The 18,857-nt window shown below is 40.2% G+C and overlaps 1 protein-coding gene across 17 annotated transcripts in view; it reads right to left on the minus strand.

Moving 5' to 3' along the window:
* Positions 1–18,857, minus strand: part of FGGY (FGGY carbohydrate kinase domain containing) — a 259,625-nt gene that overhangs the window by 66,870 nt on the left and 173,898 nt on the right. For all 17 annotated transcript variants that reach the window (XR_009487461.1, XM_059853683.1, XM_059853680.1 and 14 more), the window contains 2 exons: positions 6,172–6,300; positions 2,125–2,228 (listed from right to left, as the gene is read on the minus strand). Coding sequence is in view for 16 of the 17 variants with exons in the window: in XM_059853683.1 (XP_059709666.1) it covers positions 2,125–2,228; positions 6,172–6,300 (233 nt within the window). In the remaining variant the exon portion in view is untranslated. The remainder of the gene's footprint in view (positions 1–2,124; positions 2,229–6,171; positions 6,301–18,857) is intronic.

An 18,857-nucleotide genomic window follows, 5' to 3' on the forward strand; every position in this document is an offset into this window, starting at 1 on the left:
TCAGGGTCCCTTGGTGCACACGGAGAGAGAAAATATATATTTCTATCAAAACACAAGTATAATATACTTTCATTTTATAGCCCTAATTAAAAAAAGGAACAGCTAATTTTGGCCAAATGCAGCTGCATATAGGTCTCATTAAAACACAAATACAACTGCTCTGTGTGCTCCACGCTCACTTCATGCAGCCTGTTCAGGTAATAGATAAAAGAACAGAAAACTAAAATCCTTTCACAGATTAGATCCAGAGAAGTTTAGAATTTACTTATTGTCTGCTGGCTAGAGATTGTTATATCCCTCCCTGTGCAGATGGGTGAAGGCAGGCAGCTAAGGAAATGATTATAAAATGCTGAGTAGGTAGATTTAAGTAAAAATCTACTTAAATCTAGCAAAAACTGCACAAGCATTTATTCCTGAGTTTGAACTGAAGTGATTAAAAGCCTTAAAAGGTTCTGCCTCATGCAGTCTGTGTTCAAATTTGGGGTTGCTTTGATGACAGAGCATCAGCATGGATTTTATCACATCCCTTTTGCTACATTAGCATATTTAATGGAGCCACAACTCTCATGGTTGTGGAGAGTGCAGACAAAAAATGTTAATACTGATGTGCCACACTCGAGTTTGGGAAGTCAAACAATCTACTGTTGTGAACTGGGTGTATGTTAGAACTTACCAATGTACAAATATCAACCATTAATAAAAAACCACACACCTCCTCCTCCAGGGCTGGTTGTGCTAAAGGAATGAGCCAGAGCCAGCTGGCCCTGGGCCAGCTACCCAACACTGCCCTTAGACCTTTGGGGGAAGCTGCCTGTGAGCTCCTAGCTCACTGCAGTCCAGTACTATGTCTTTATTAACTCATTTTAACAATTTAAACTAACTCAGCTAAATGAAACAGGTTAGGAAGAGTTCACCCAAACAGCTTCTACTGAAGGGGCAGAAATCTCCATCAAAAAAACAGGAAATAATGGAAGCAGTGGCAGGGCTTGAAGGGTGACTCCTTCCCCCAGGGTGCCCTACCTGCCCTACAACAGACAGACAGGTATCAGTGGAATTTTTCAAAGACAGAGCAAGCCAAGAGTGATGGAGTTTGAAGCTTGAAACTTTTGTTTAGGAAGGAACCAAAATATATTCCAGTTGGTCCAGGGAATTTAAGCTGAATGCTCTGTTTCACAATAGTGGGATTATTCATGTCCTTAAATTCAATCACGTGCTAAAATGCTTTGCTGAACAACAATCCACGTGACAAGATCACCATTTATTCATGCTCAGGATCACCATGGATTCATGCTGTTACTACAGAGACAACGTAACTTATTGTTAAGCCTGATGTTTTATTATCAGCCTCCTTTCTTTTTCTCTCCTGGAGCTTTCTCCATGAAGCATGTCATTCCTCTCCAACACTTCTAGCACTCCCAATGCTATTTGCTCCTTTTGGAAAAATCCAAGTTCTAATCATTCTAAATTTAAGACCAAAATGAGTTTTAAATAAAAAATGTGGCAGAAAAGGGTACTTATCTAAATGGAATGCTCTCAGACTCATACATTTTAAAACAGTATAAATTTCAAAAGCAGACACTAAATTTTCATTGCAATCTCAGAGAAAGCTTTTGTATTAATTCACTGAGAAAAATTAGCAAAGTGAAAACTGCTTATTGGGGGGTTTTCTTTCTTTTTAGTCATGATATGTCTCATAATTCTATATACCATGGCAATTTTCAGAGGGAGAAGGATTTATATTGATTAAGGGAGGAGGTGGGGGAGCAGGGCTGTGACTAAGATGGGCACTCCTTCTCCAAAGACACTCTTCTGTAACACATTAGTGATAGGCTTGTCACAGATAACTCAGGCTCAGGCTTTGGCTCAGATTTCAGGCTGCTCTTTAAGCCACTCTGGCATCGTGGTTTTTACTTTCCATGTCATTTTTCAGTATTGATTTCTACTACTATTAAAGTTCCTGCTTAATAGCAAATGCACGGTAATTTATAATTAATATCCAAAGGTAAAGTTACCAGAAAAAAATCAAGGAAAAAAGAACGAGGTGAGAAGGACAAAGGTCAATTTTCCCTTCAAAAACATAAATTAGTAAATTCTGCACAAATTAGCATGACACATACAACCTACCCCCATGTGGCACGAAGATGTTCCACAGATCATAGCGACTCGGGATGTAATGGGCTGGTTCTCACATGGAAGGTTGTGTCCTTTCACATCTGCTCCAATTACTCCTATTAAAGCAAAATTAAAATTCTCTGTTAAAGAAGAACAAGCCACCCTGCACCAAACAGACCTTTTCTGCACTCAAATAATTGCTGAGTATCTCACACCACTGCCACAAATTAAGAAAGTCTGCTTAGCCAACAAAGGAAATAATTTGATCCATCAGAATAAAGAATTTATTCTAAATATAAGGACCCAAGATGATTTCTTCTAAATGCATGTCTATCATCATGATTTTTAAGTGTTATTTTATCTAGAAAGTGTTATTTTACCTGACATTTATTCTCTTAGGTAGCTCACTGACAGGCAGAATAAAAGTGCCCTGCTACACTGGCAGGCTGCAGATGTGTTTATTTGTTCACAGTTTATTATGAACATCCTGGATGATGTGTTTTGTCAGGGGATGACTTGGAGAAAGGGGTAACTTGGCAGGAGACTGGAAGGCTGCCAGCTTTGTTGTCTTCACTGCTGCTGCTGTTCTGTCCATGTCAGAACCATCTAAAGGCAGATTTTTCCTCCCCTTTGAGGAACTGAGCTTGGCTCGGAGGAGCACCAAGTCAGCACAACTCAGCCTGCAGCAGAAAATACACCCAGGAGATGCCAGGCAGACCTACAGCTGAGCCTCAGAACACATCCCATCCTGCTTGAGTCACTTCAGAGCAGGCTACAGAGGCAATCTGCCCTCTCCTCCTCCTCCTCTCCCAGGCTGCATCCTGGCACCACTTGGTGCTGCACTCAGCAAAATGCAGCAGCCAACAAGTAACATTTTTACATTGCACTTTTCTTTTCTTAAACATTACTTTTCAGCTGGCAAGCTGGTCACCAGACTGTGCATTTTCATCTGCAAAACTCAATTCAGAGAACAGTATGTCAATACTGACAAAAAAAATCCCCTTCATCTCCCTGTAGAAGGATCAGGAAAACATTTGCTGTACGTTGTGAACGATGCCAAGTGTTAGGGCTGGTTCATATCCTACATTTCTTTACAACCCTCTTGTTTAGACCACCACTGCAATGCTGTGTTATCAAATCAGCCTGTTGGGATTGGTCTTACTGGGATCACCATGGTTATCCTGGTATTACCATGGTTGGAAGTCATCTAAATCATCAGAAAATTAAGGGCTACAATTTTACAGTCGTAAAAAATCTATCCTCATGCCCCTTTAACTAAACTGACTTGTAACTATGAATTCCTAAAGAGACTTAGAAACAGCAAAAAGCTAAAAGTAAGGCTTCTACTTCGTATTTTACTTTTTCACTGCTCCAACATAATGAATGCATATTAGGAATTTTGGATAGGGTTGTCTACAAGGCAAATTCCTGCACTAAGCAAGACCGCATTAGAATTTCTTGAGTTAAAAATACTGTTCACACTTGAGAGGGAAGAAATCTATTAAACTAAATAGTCAGCATATGCTACAAATGTATTTTCATAAACAATATAAAACTAAAAAGATCTTTTTAATTGCTAAGAAAATATGCCTTCTGCAAAACTGGAATTATGGCTCTCTTTGGAATTTTAGTCAGTGGCTTCACCAGTGTTTAGGACTGTTAGAGTCTTCCTATTTGTGATTAATTAAAGTCAGACAGCAAATGTCTGGAATATTGGCTAAAAGTTATATAATTGCAGTTATAACTCACATTCACCTTTAGCTTCGGTGGAACTTTTCACAATCTGAGGCAGATTCAAAAGCAGAAGCTGAGAACAAGAAGTCTGTGCATCACACAGAACAGAGGAGAGCTTTTTAGGAAGGCAAGCAGTGCTTAGCAATGTGTACTTCTGGATCTCTTCCACAGTGACATGGTATTTTAGACACTGCACCATAAATCATCTACTTTTGTTGAAACAATGCTGATGCCTTTTGAAAAGGTGCAATGTAAACAGCATTTTTATGAGGCCAGCCCCACAAGCCTGGCCTGCCATCCTCACAGTTTCATCTGTACACTCTCTGAAATTAGTACAGTAGGTCAAAATGCAAGATATAACTGCTTGGCTCTTAGATCCTCACTTTTCCATAAGAGGTATCAGATGGACTGACCCAGGAGTCACACATGACCTCCTCAAACATACACACTAAACAATTCTTTACCTTATTGTACTCAAAGCTTTGAAGCCTTCATAAACTTCAGGAACCTGCTCAGCCAAACCACACTTCACATCCAGCCCAAAGCAGATCTGAGCTGCATCAAAAGTTATTAACACTGCAAACAAGATGTCCATCACATCATTCTGGCTTAGCCTGCAGGGTATTTTCTTTACAGATATCTGCACTCTTTGACTCTCCTTTTGTTCCTGCTGTCATTTTTGGTATCAAATCTTTTCATTTTTTCTGTCCTTTCTACTAAGTTTCCACACCACTTCCAATACATTTATTGCCCTTCCAGATTCAAGAATTGTGAGTTCCACTGTAAATGCTCCTCTTGTCCCAGACTGCACTGAGCTATGGTGTGGTTATCGTGCAGGGTCTCCCACTATCTTCCCTGTGTAATGCCCCCCTCTCCCTAACAACAACCTGTGTGTTGGTTTTCTCCTCCTGGCAATCATTCCAGGAGTCTGCTGGGGTTTGTGGTGCCATCTGGGAAAACATATTCAGATTAGCAGACTGTCTTTATCCACTGCAGCCCTTTCCTGAGGGATACCAGTAGCTGAGTCTTTCTAATGTCAGAGTTTCTTTTCACAAGTCTGTATCAAGGAACAGACAGTTGCTCTCTATTATTTTTAAAATTCAATTGAGTGATTTCAGCATATGAAGAAATGGGCAAACTTTTTGTGCTCTGGATCAATAATCATGCCAGTTAAACAAGGATCTTCCACTGCCACTTTAACATGCTCCATGACAACCCAGTTTTGCAGCAAGTTCATTCTTTCAGGTCAGATTATTACTCTGTTCTTTTCCAAGAACCCAGAATTGCCAAGGCACACAGTTTTAAACACGTTTTTATGCAATTAGGATACTGACAGATATTTTTAAGCCAGTCACAACACACCTACAAATATGACACTGAAGCTCAGTCTTCCTTTTTACAGACAGATCTACATCTAATCCTTTACAGGTAGCAAGAAAAGCAATCTCCATGATTGCCTAATCTCACCAAAAGCAAAGTAAAGGGATTTAAACACTAAAATAAAGTTCCAGGCCACAGTTTCTAGAAGGACAAATGAGGTTTTAAACAGCACAAAACATTTGAAATAAAACTGGTAGTTTAGCACCTAATCATATTTCAGTTAGATCTAGTAAAAAAATCCTCTGACGAGCAATAGATTTCCATTAAAGAGTACTGTTTCAATAACACCGAAACTTCATGAGGTAAGACTGTTTTCTAAACCAGCAAACTAAAAAAACCCTCAATTTCCTGCTGAGAAAGTTACACTGAATCTCTTATTGACAGTATTTGGACAAGACCAAACAGCATAGTAAGAAAATGAACTTGTTTGGCCTCATCAAATGTATTTCAGAAAAGATGAACCAGGGCTGAACATAAGAATTTTGTGCTGGAAAAGAAAAAGAGTCAAAGCATCAGACCTTAAAGCTTTGAATCATGAATCACTTCTAAAGCTAATAATAATCCTAACTATGAACAAGCCTCAAACATGAGGCTTCTCCCTCAGAATGGTTGTGTTTTACTCTTGCCTATCCCCAAAGTTTTGAGCAACAGAAGATGCAACTCTCAGCACGTTGGCATTGAAACACCAGGGCGTTCCAGTCAAAAGCGGAACTAGCAGAAATTAACAAGCAATTTGCAAATCTTTTGCAAAGACCTACAACAGTGATATATCTTCTTTCTAGAAACAGATTTGCAGCGCTGGTAGTTGTTGTGATGATTTGGGGTTGTTTTTAAGAATACCATCAGAGCAAATGGCTGGATAAAAACAGTCTGTGACAAAAACAGCTTTCTGAAATGAATTCAACAATTCCTGTCTCCAGGAGCAGTGAATCCATGAGTGAGTACCTAGTCCTCCAGCATGTGCATCAATGAGAGATGCTGCCACTGCAATCCCTTCGGGGAGCCCGAGATCTTCCGCAGCGTCCGCTGTCAGACCTTTCCCAACAGCCTCTCCAGGAGACAGGACGTGGTTTCCTGGGCAGACACAAGACAAACCAAACACCTGTCAATTTACTAAACAGAAAAACAAACGTGTGTGTTATTGCAAGAGCTCCCTTCCTCCCCCTCCAGTGAAGCCTTGTCTCTATAAAACAAAGAAGGGCATCACAGAGCTCTGTGTGATGGACTATCTTTCATTATCTGGCTGCAGATTAAACACAACTGTGCCAGATCACACCATCCCATGGTAATTTAGGAGTTCAAAAGCATTCAATATCCTATCTAGCCACAGAGAAAGATTGCACCACAAGCAATTAAATTCTCCTTGGCATCTCTCCAGGAGATATGAAATGCAGAAATCCCAGGTTCTTGTGGAAGGTGCTGCCTGCAGGCATTCTCTGGGCATGGAAGGAGATTCAGCTCAGTCTGTGCTCACAAAAGAACACTGCACCTGTTGCACAAGGAATGCAGAAAGAACTGGCCAATTTTTTCTTTCCATTTCCATCCTTTCCAGCAGTTCTGCTAGGAATAAGGTGGCTATAGCAACAGATACTCTGAAAAAGAAACTGGCCTAAACCGCAAATTCCTCCAGTTGCAGTTGTATTTCCTCACAGACTTAAATAATCCCTTTCTGAGCCTTCTCTGGCCTGTGCAGTATGAAGAAGAGAAGAACACAACCCTGCCCTCCCTGCCCTGTTACAGGGAGCCCAGGGGCAGGTCCTGCCATAACACACACCCAATTTTATCTGAGCTTAGAAGAACACATCTAGATTCTTTCAAGTACCAGAATTTAGGGACACCCCCAAGAGCCTCCTCCAGCCTCCCACAGCTGGAACAGCGAGACTGAACTCCTGGGACTGCACACACTTCCATATTTATCCAAAAGTTTGGGGGTGAGAGGCAGATATCTCAGTGGGAGTTCCCACAGACCTCCCCGCCAATGCCAGGGCTTTTAGTACCTACCTGGAGTGTTTACTAAATTCAACAAATCTGGACAGAGTTGGCAAAATTCCTCTTTAAAATAAAACAAGACTATTTTCACAGTCAATTTTATTGAGAATGTTACACCTGAAGCATGTTCTGATATGTAGAAAGGACATAAAACATCCTCCACAACAGACATTAATCAAGAGGAATAGCATATCATAAACTATCAGGAATACACTAATTCCCATGAGCATAAACGTCTAGAAATGCAGTAATACAACCTTAATTTTTGATGAAAAGGTTATGATATTAAATTCACAGGTCTTCAGTTTTAGATATCAATCAGATCTTTGCTGTAAATTATGTTGGTTCTTAATTTTTAAAAGCTACATTCTCCTTCTGCCCACTTCCTGATGGATGCAGTGTATGGAGCATTTTGGGATCAGCACACACAACTTCACAGTTGCTCATTTCTCCAAGAGTTTCTGTTCTATTTACTGCCACACATTGCTGCCCCTGAAATGCCAGGCTGAACCTCACACTGGAAATTTAAAACAAGTCTGTGCAGCCAAGAGTGTTTCACTTGACAGTGGGTTTGTATTTAATATTGGGGCTAGCAAGCAAACCTCATCATTAAGCTTTATACAGAAGGACATGAGGACATCAAGTCACCTCCTCACAGGAAAAAAAAAATCTGTATTTTATTACTTTTGCATTTTACTAGTTACTTACTGTAAAGTCAAAACACTGTCCTGGCCTTTCCAAGAGATGTATCTTTTGCATTTTCCCCCAATAAGCTGGAGTGCAGGATGTTCCGCTTTAAGAGACTTTTCTATTAACCTTTCAGGCTTTTTAAAGACATTGGAGCAAAATACCAAAGCTGTCTGCTTCTCCTGACATTCAAAGACCCTGCAGGTGGAAGGAAGTTCAAAAGAGTTCATGCAGCTAAACCCACATCGTCTTCTTCAGAATCAATTGCCTGACCTGAAAACATAACCATGGTGTACATACAGCATGAGATTAAATTAATCTGAAATAAAACCTCCTTCCAGGCATGCCACTCCATGGTTGGCTAGTTTATATCAGTCATACCAGTCAAACACTTGAGTGTGTAATTATTATGTAGTTATACTCCATTTTAGAGATCAGGGCTACTATCAGACAAAATCTTTTCCTACCAGGTTCTCAATTACTGTATTTCTAGTTAATAAGCACTAAGGGAACAATTTTAGAGATAGAGATAATCCTCTCCTCTACAGCAGCACAAGAAAATGACCTTATAATTCCTTTGGTACTGGTTATTTATCAGAATGACCAGCAGCAATGGGCATAAAGTGTGTGTGAGGACATGCAGGGATGGGCTTCTTGTCATTTGGAGAGACAGCATAATCATCTTGCATTTTAAATAAAATAATTAACAGTAGTCTGCCCCATAAGTTTTAGAAGTCAAAGTATGCCTGAATAAATAGTCACTGGCTGAAAGCACTTCCCCACAGCTGGGGAGGGAGAGCAGTCAGAAGTCACCCATGGCAGGCATTGCAAAGGGGAGTTCTGGGTCACCCAGCACCCAGGGAGTACAGGACAGAGAAACTGAGTGCACAAGGAGAGGATTCTCACTCTGCCCCTCTCCTTCACCCTCCCAGCTCTACAGAGCAAGGAAAGCTCTGCCAGACCCACAGGAAATGTTCCCAAGGAGCTCTGTGAAAGGAAGGAGCAGTCTCTGCTTGGGCACTCCTTCTGTCATCAGGAATTTACCTCTCCACCTACACAAGCCTAAGTCAGTGTGGAATGGACACTCTGAGCCTTCACTCAACCACATGGGCACAGACCTGGGAAGGGAATTATCATTCTCATAGTTCAATCTTCATCAAATAGCTAGAAAACTCAGCTAAGCATCAGCAGGCTTAGAATCTATAAGTGTAAAGCTATTAAATGATAAAATAAGGAAACACAAGGATAAAATGATAAAATAAGGAAACAAGCAATAAGGAGACACAAGTAAAAGTGAAGTTTTTGACACAGATTCTATTCCAGTACTAGACTGGGAGGGAGCAGATTCTCACTTGAGCAAAACGCAGCAGCTTTAGAAGCCCAGGGGCAGCTACTCTGAACATAAAGGTATTCTACAGCTACACACCAGCAATTCAGCAGCAGGTGCTGCCTCCCTTAAATCCGACCTGTCAGGGGGAAAGAACTTGTGGGAGGGGAGGCAGAGAGGGAGGGAGGCAGGGAGAGCTGTCTGCACACAGGCACACAGTGAGAGCAGGACAGGAGCTGCATAAAGGAGGCACTGAAAGGCCTGAGACTCCTCAAGGCTCCTGCCAAAGTAAATGTATCGAGTCTTTTGTTGACAGTAGTCTCCTGTGCAAGTCATTTACCTTTGCTATAATGACTTCCAAAATTAGAGCTAACCAAACAAACCCATAATGGCTGAAGCTGGAGGACTTTCTGTTTCACATTGGTACAGCTGTTTCACTAATGCAGTACCTTAATCCACAACCTTTCATTTGGGACTAGACAGGCTATTTCCAGCTATTTTTTCCCCTATAAAGCAGCCAGTTTACAAAAGGAAAAAACTGTCTGAATCTCTTCCTTCTCTTTTATCCTTCTTCGAAGACTGATGTTAAGAGTTTGCCGTGATCAAGCTTTGTTTAAAGAATTTATGTGCTACCAAAGACCCTCAACCTTTTTAGGTGCTTCCCACAGGAACCAGCTATTTACCAGCCACAACACACAAGGCAGATAATGCATCTTCAGTCAACTTTAGCAATCCAAATTCACTGTATTGGCTCACTAATATTTAACAGAATGAGGTACTTCAGGATGTAGCCCCTTTTCAAACAAAAGCTGAGAGCAGCCGGGGTGCAGCTGACTCCAGCACAGCTTTTCATCTATCTCACAGAACAGGGCTGCACTTTGTATATTCAACTGCATAAGTGCATAAAAATATGAAAGGAAGAAAAGTCAAAGGAGATGTCCCTTCACTGAGACCCAAACAAACCTGAATTTGGATATAACAATCCCTTGCTGAAATCCCAGCAGCCTCAGAAAGAAACACAACCCAAGGGTACATCCTGTCCCCATTTCATAGCTCCACCCAAACCGAACAATTAAACTGCTTTCTGATTTAAAGGACAACACAGAAAACAGGTGTCCTGTTAAATAATTCACTGAAGTTATCTCATTAAACAAAACAGTTTGAATAGGCATCAAAGGAAACAGGACCTCAGTAAAAAAAAAAGCACTGTCCATCCAAACGTAATAAGAAACTTAAGTGGTTTTCCCCCTTCATGTTCACAACAAAGCATGCAGATAATCTCCACTTTTTGTGTTTCATAATAATTCTCACAATGCCAAAATCTGGGCTATACAAGGAATCTCAATAAATAATATACATTGTCCCAACCCCATCTCACACACAATACATTATCAAATATCCCTCTCAATTACAGACAATACTCTCATTTAACTGAGATGTGTATGGCTGATTTTTTTACAATTTTTACTCCAGCTGGGTAGCCAAAATAGGACTAAGATCAGAAGGAAGCAGAATAATGATGCTGACTGTGAAGTTATAATACTATTTTTTCCTTAGGACAGAATGCATGGTGGTTAAAAGATATTAAGAACAGTGAGATTTGGGGCTTTTTTAACCTCCAAATAACCTCCATAAAACTTCCTTGTCAGCTGTTAAAGACTTTAGAATTTTCATTGAGGAAAACCAAAACAAATTGTGATATTATACACCAGCTTATTTAAAAGTGAGGAAAACGGTTAAACAAAAATCACTTTGGCTTCCTTTGGTTCAAAATTCATCTCTGTCTACACGAGCTGCCACAGTAGCTTGAGGCAAATCTAATTTGGGGCCTTTCCATCCCACTCTCCCAGAGAGCCTTTGGCTGAACTACATCTCCACTACCTAATGTGTAAATACTTCAGGCAGATGTATTAGGCTGCTAAACTCTGGCAAAATCAAATCAGGCAGATCCAGGTTCATTAAGTTGAGGACAAACTGGTCAGCAAACCAGAGGTGCCTACTTCAACAAAGGCTGCTTGGCTTTTTTGGCCCAAGGAATGGGAGCTATTCCATGTATAAATTAGAAGCTTTCCTGATGGAAGGTCAAAAGGAAAAAGAAATTCCGAATTATTGGATCAACAGGCATGTTATGATGGCTGGGACTGAGTTTTCTTTGCTAGACTGCAGTGAGACAGTGCAGAATGAATGTGTCCTGCCATGTGTGATTCACTGCTCACTGCTGAACTGCATCTGGTTATAAAACACAGAGATCTGATGTCCTTCTAAAGGTATAGAATGCAGTAACTTGATGTCTTACTGAGTAATTAGAGGGAATACATTTATATCCAAATTCAGCTACCTGAGCTCAAGTTTTTGCTTGCAAACAATAATTTCATTAGGCTGGTAATTGACATTTCTGTTTGTCTTTAAGCACAATATTGCTCAGAGTCTCTCTAGATACAAAAATCCATGCAGATGGCAGGACTATTTCTCTACTTCCAGAGTTGCTCTGCTCTGGTACAGTACATTGCTAAGACTGTAAAGGCAATTTAGCTTTTATTAATCATGGATTATTACTTAACAGATTTTTTTTGTTCAACTGGACTGTTAACAAGTCACATGACAGCAACTCCTCTTAGAATAAATAGTTATCCCTTTTTCTGAAATAAATGCCAGACCAAAAATAATCTCATCAGTTACTAAAAAGAGACTTTAAAATCTTTCAGCCAAGCTTATTCCCCACGACGTTCACACAGTATCCAGTTTTAATATTCATATTGAGAAGATACTGATGCAAACTAAAGGAGTTCAGAAATGAGCCAGGAAAACAATGGCAAGGATTGAGAAGTATGACAATTCACCCAAGAGTTTTGGGGGGAAACCTCAGTGTTTTCCTTGATCACAAGAAATTTGAGTCTGTGCAGGTCAAGCTTGGCCCTACGGTCTGCCAGGCAGGAGTAGGAAGTTTAACCAGATGAAAAATCAAGTGTTCTTTAATTAATTCATTAATTTTGAGACATGACAGCAACTAACAATCAACAACCTTTCTCTCTGAAGTGGGCTCTCCATCACAGGAAATTATAAAATCAAGATTGGTTCTAAGATATACTTTAAACTACTTAAACATTAATTTTAAGGAGTCCAACAGCCTCTGACTTGGAGGAAGTTAGCAAATTGTTTGAAATAGCCCTTCTGATTTTGTGAATCCTGACTCATAAAGCAGACAGCACTGTTTTAAAAGTTATCTCAGCAGGAGGCTAAAGCCAAAAAACAGAAGATGAATAACAAATCGAGACCAGGGAGAGGAAGAGTCAGGTAAAAAGAAGGAATGACCCAGAACTATTCTGAGAAATGTCTCTCTATTCTTTTCTTTTTTTTGTTAGAACAGTATGAAAAATAAGGAAGGAGGATAATACCTCGGAAATTTAAATATTGAACAATGACAATAGAGCCAAGTCTATTCAAAGCTTAAATGAAATTTAAAACCAGAAATTCAATGAAAAAGCTCCTAGTTCATACTCCAAAAGTTCCCAAGTCCCCAGTGTTGCCAGAGTAGAAGCAAATATGATTCCCTAGGCAGGCAGGGTCTGGGACCAGAACTCTACAAGTGGACAGTTAAATATTTCTTTATTACTATTTTTTAAAAAACCTAAGCTTTTACAAACTTTTAGCTATGAGGGATGGAGGGACAGCACACAGTACTCCTCACTTCTTAGAGCAGAGAGGAGAAGTGGAAAGGAACCACCTGCCAGCAGGGCTCAAGCTGATGATAAGCAGGGTGAATGATGGGTCCTTTCCTGGTGGAAAAGGAATGGAAAATGTCACCCAGGAAACACTCTGGAGAAACTTGAGCCACCTGAGCTCAGCTAAGCCTGTTCAAGAACAGTGACTGGAAAGAGGAAGAGTATCCCAGACTGGACAGCAAGGAGAAAGCTTGGAGGTGGAGGGGGCAGATTTTATCCATGAGTTTATCAGTATCTGAGGGGAGGGAGGGAGTAGAGGTCAGGGAGATAGACCCTTCTCAGTGGCCCCCAGTGACACTACAAGTGTGACAATCACAAATTGAAATTCAGCGAATTACATTCAAAGCAAACAAAAAAAAAAAAAGTTTTTATTGGGGAGAAGTGGTCAGGACACTGGAACAGGTTGCAGATTTCAGAACCTCCACCTTTGGAAATACTTAAAACTCAACAGGACATAGCCCTGAACAACCTTCTGTAGCTGACCCTGCTCTGATCATTTCAAGATGGCCCTTCTAATCCCAATGATTTGTGAGATTCAGTGATCTCAAGATGGAAAAAGTATAAAATAAAACAGAAATCACAGGAGTGTGGAGCTTTTCTAAGGAAAAGCCCAACTTCTTCCTGCTGAATCATGTATTATGAAATAATGCCTAGAGCTCTCAGGAAGGAGACACCCAAAGACCTCTTTGCACTGTGCCAGTTTCAGCTCCTTTGCAGTTGCTACAGCTCTTGGACAGGCTGAAATGACAGGAAGCCAGAAAAATGTTAGCATATTTGGAACACTATTCACTTGTAAATTCCATGGATTTTGACAGCATGTAAGTGTAAATATCCTCTGATTCATCCTTTTAATTTTGTTTAAAATTGCAGCGTGTTGTAATTTATTTGGGATAGCAAAAGACCAGGGAAAGAAAGATACAGGCATCCCATACCAGAGAATCCCTTTACTTATTATTCTCTGCCATTTGCAAAGTGCAGTGTTTAAAGCTTGTTGCTTAAATCCAGATTTATGAAGAACTGGTAGCTACAAGCTGACCTGAAAAAAAAAAATCATCATCCCTTTCTCTCAGCCTTCAAGGAAATCCCTCATATGCTCCAGAGCATCTGGCATCAAAGGCCTTGGAAGAGACAGGGAAAACTGGCAGAACAAATGCATTGACCATTCCCTCCACAGCTGCTGTGGCACTGAGTTCAGATTGACCAAATTCTCCCACCCTGCACTGAATCTCCCATTTTCAGCCTAAATGTAAACAAATTAGGAGAACATCCAAGTATTAGAGCTAACTACTGACAAAACAGAGAACCTAAGCACACTCTATTTAAATACTCAATGCCAGTATTAGCTTTGTATGTGGAAGGATTCAGTGGCACATGCAGGAATGTAACTATTGATACAAAAATAAGTTTTCTGTGCTATCAAGTTATTAATAAGTACTTCAAATGAAGAGCATTAGAAAAGAACATTCATTCTTCCAATTATAAAGATCCATCTTTTCAGGGTGTTAAAAAATGGCAGATGCAGGTGCCCAGGCCCATAAAAACATCAAGCCTGCAGTCCCCAAAGTCCTGGAATTAAGAAGAGAGTTAAAAATGGGGTTGCCCCAAAAGTGTTGGGGCTGTACATTAAAGCACAGGCAGAGTGCTGGAACAGGGAGAGTGGTGAACTGGTAAACTGATGGAGGGGAGTAAAGACCACTAACCAGAAATGCACGTTACAGACAAGTCAAAACCTTCTTAATTGAAAACACAGTGCCAAAATTAAAACAAAAACAACAAAAAACAAAATAAATCAAACCAAACAAACAAAAAGCAGAAATCCTACTGGAGGAAGAAAAAGACAATTTGTGGAAAATGGAAAACATTCTTCTTGAATGTGGCTAAGAAGGATGACTGGGAAAAGACCCAGAACAGGATTTAAGTAAAGAGATGTATAAGGAGCACAGGCTGCTCTTCCTTATGCCACCATCACCCCCAAAATCAAAAATGAAAGAATTCTTCCAGTTGTACACTAAAGCAAAAGAAGCAAAACTTCAGCTACTTCATTGATATCAGTTTGCTGCTCCTGCACAGATGAAAGAAGGTGACAAACTGCCCTTTTCAAAAGCTACAAACCTGTAAAATCAGTAGAACCTATCCCTGCAGTACTCACAGTGCTCCCTCACACAAAGCCACCATCTTCAACCCCAAAAAAGACCTGGTATTAAATATTACCATTCAATAAAAAAATCATTATTTGGTCCCTTAAGTAGGCCCTGAAGTAGAAGGCTGTGGTGAAAATTTATCAGGCATTTTTGTCCAAATGGAATGAATGCTCCTAGGAGCTCTATAGTACATGAAATTTTAACAGAATTGTAATGTCTTTCTAGGTTTTATAATACCACAAAGAGATACTCATCATGTACTTTTACCACAGCAGATAAATGCTAATGCCTCTAGTACACAACACTTTCACAGTGGTTTGAATACAAGTCATTTTCCACTCTCTTGGTGAGCAAATTAATGGGATCAATAAATTTTTCAGTATCTCCAGATAAAGACTCTTTACCTTCACAAGCCTGATCAGTAAATTCCTGATGTACAGAAGGGATCACAAACAACTTGTTATGTGGATTCCCTGAAAGGTTAGTCTGCTCTGAGAAACAGAAAATGTCAAAGGCCTGGGAGTTTTCAGATGTGAACCCACGCCCTGATATGGGAAAGGTTTGTGGAAGATCCTAAAGGTCAGATGTGAGGGTCACCCTTATCAACAAGGTCATATGTTAAGTTAAACTGAAACCAAGAGGAGTTTACTCCCTGGAACCCCAGCACTCTGATTACAGTAAATGTATTTTGAAAGGGCAAGGAGCTTTAAAAGTGATGCTTAAAAGCGTATTTACCAGAATAAAGAAATTTGTACCTTAAACAAGTGGTTCTTGGGTAATTTCCATAAGAATTTCCAGTAGCATGAAAGTTAAAGATACTTCCAAATGAAAAAAAAAATCTATTTGTAGCTATTCATCTTTGGTTCCCTCTGACTGGAAACAATAATGATTTCAGTAGAGATTGAAAAAAAAACCAACAAAACAGACATAGCTTTTCTGCATATTTTAAACTGGTAAACTTTGTATTTACTTTTGTTACAGTCAGAAAATTTTTCTAATTTTATCTTGTGACATTTTGCTTTGTTTAAAAGAAATGATAACTCAGAGCCTTGTTATCTTTTAGAAGAGATACATGAGAAAAAGGCCATTATCTCTCTTTACAAGGGGAACGTGCAGGCACTAAAATACATCCTTGCCTTTGAGCTAAACAAACCTTGAGCAGACAGACACGGGCTTAGAGTAGCTTGAGAACAGAAGAGGAAATTCCACCAGCATTACTTCAGCCCTGTCAGGTTTTTGGTTTTGTTTTCATTTCAGGAGGAGGTTTTGAGCATGTACAACCTCCCTTCACCCTCCTCCTACCTGGGTTATCTGACAAGTTTGAGCTCCTTTATCTGCAGGGCAGCTCAGTGCCCTGCTTCCCATCCTTCCCTGTCAGCCGTGGCAGGCTCTGATGCTCCTCCTGCAGGCACACTCTGTCCAGAGAGGCCTTCCCTTGGGATAATGGGATGAACTTCAGCAGTTGAGGCTGTTCCCCTGTGGGCAGCACTGCTGCAAACATAGCTTCAGCTAAGTTGGTGCAAGGTGTGATGCTCTGGTGGCAGGGATGGTGCCTCACCACCGGTGCTGACACCATGGGATGTGTGGGAAGGAATCTCCCACAGCCCAAGACTATTCCAGCTGCAGTTTGCTCAGGGGCTGAGTATCACCTTCCTAGTAGGTGCATCTACCTGGATTAATCTATCCTGATTAATTTGAGGAAAGCTGAGCTGATTCAGAGTGCTCCTCTCAAGTCCAACACCACTGAACACATTAAAACAAGCAAAGCCCCCAGCTCTCATTGGAACACCATTCCCATTCCCCACACCCAGGGACACTGGTAAGATTTCAGGGTGGCAGAAAGCAAAGCACTTCCCTGGGACACACCACCATGGAGCAGCTCCTGGGCAGGGTGAAGTGCTTTGCTTTGACTCCTTCTGAAGCTACACCCCTCCAAGACACTCCAAGCAGGACAGGGCAGGAGAGAAACCCAAAGGAATGGAGTGGTGCCTGTCTGGATTCCTCACTCCCTCTGCACAGACACAGGGATGAAGGATGCTCTCCTGCTTTCTGTGATGTTATCACACTGCTAATGATAAAAATGCAACACCTTCCCTTTAAAAAAAGGCAGGGTTAAACAAACGGTCAGGGAAATAAGCTCATATTCTCCCTAGGGCCAGGTTTCAGCATTATTATGGAAATAGAAATTGTCTTATGCTGTGGATCCACCTGAGGGAATCGGCCCCAGAATCTGAAAACCAAAGGATTTCTCAAGCTGAGCAAAAGCTACAAGTTCTGCCCTAAGGTTTGGTGCAGTTTTGGAGGTCAAACTGTGCTTCTCCAACTCCAGTCAAGACCCTCTCAGGAATTCTATGGTTCCTTTCTTTAAAAAATCCCACAATCTTTCATGGAACAAGACACTGCCACCAGTAACTCACAAGAAACACTTTTGCCTTGCAAGAAACACATCAACAGAAGATAACTTACTGATTTATTTTGTAAATGTTGTGTTTTAACTAACATGGAAGCCTGATACTGGGAATTGATGGTTTCTCTCTTAATGAATGTTGAGCCATATATAGGCTGTGTTATGAGGCTCCCATCACAACAAAAGGCCCCTTTTATTAATGGCTACTTTATCACTTAAAACATGCATGTTGTTACTTAAAATGGCAAATTGCTTTGCACTGTCCTTGAAGTGCATTGCATAAATATTGTATTCAAGCCTTAGCTTGCACTTCATAAATAATTTACTTTTAAAATACTCTTCCATGAGACCACCAGCTGGCAAGATGTTCAATTTTCTGGTAAAAAACATGTATTTATTGCAAGTCTTATTTTAACTTGTTGAAGATTTGCTAAAAGCCACAAGTGACAGATGTTGTAAGAACTGTATTCAACCCAAAACCTCAGGAAGCTGAAAGCCTCATTCTCCTGGTAGGTTTTGTACCTCTGCATAAGCAGTTTCCTCTGCAGGGGAAAAGCTGAAATCTATTCAAGGAAGCTTTCAAGTACCATTTTCTGATAACCCAGAAATGACTGATAGCAGATTATGTGATGATCAGAAAAGTTTATAGATTTCATTAAATTTCTTTTCACTACAATCCTTCCTCCACCATTTCCATTTCATGTTGCTGCATTTAAACTGCTGTACAAACTTGTTCAAAGTGCTCGACATTAAAAAAAAAAAATCAAAGGAAATTTCAGATAATTAACTTTGATGAATGAGCATATTTTAATTCATGTCTGGTAATATTCTTGTTAATGACATGTCTGCTTAGGACATCCATTAAAAGTCCATTAAGTTAACAGGGAAAGTCTAATAAAGTTATCCTGGAAATTTTCTGGTATATTAACGTTATGGACTTTTAATGAATATCTGCTGTAGGAACTGCTATTAGCAAGGCTACTATTCTAATTAAACTTGGGCTCTGAGAGTGAAAAAAATGTATAAAGATAACAACAAGCAGAAGTAGCACTTTTTTTTGAAAATGACTATAAGGGAGATGGGTACAGGTCACAAATCTGACTATCAGTAACAGCTAAAAAATTACCATATTGTAGCTTTTTTTGTAGCCTGCTATCCAATATACTCATATTGAGTGTGTCCTTCATGTCATCAGTTGCTGGGGCTCCTTTTTACTCCTCTGTTGTTGAGACTGAGCAGTACAAAAAGGCCTTCCAGGGTAGGAGATAAAAAATTTAAACACAGTTTCTCACAACAATGCAAAGTAAAAAATGCACTTAGGAAATCTGTTCCTTTTGGGCATCTCAGCAACCTACTTG

This window comes from Haemorhous mexicanus, chromosome 9 (genome assembly GCF_027477595.1).
Source record: "Haemorhous mexicanus isolate bHaeMex1 chromosome 9, bHaeMex1.pri, whole genome shotgun sequence".
Lineage (NCBI taxonomy): Eukaryota > Metazoa > Chordata > Aves > Passeriformes > Fringillidae > Haemorhous > Haemorhous mexicanus.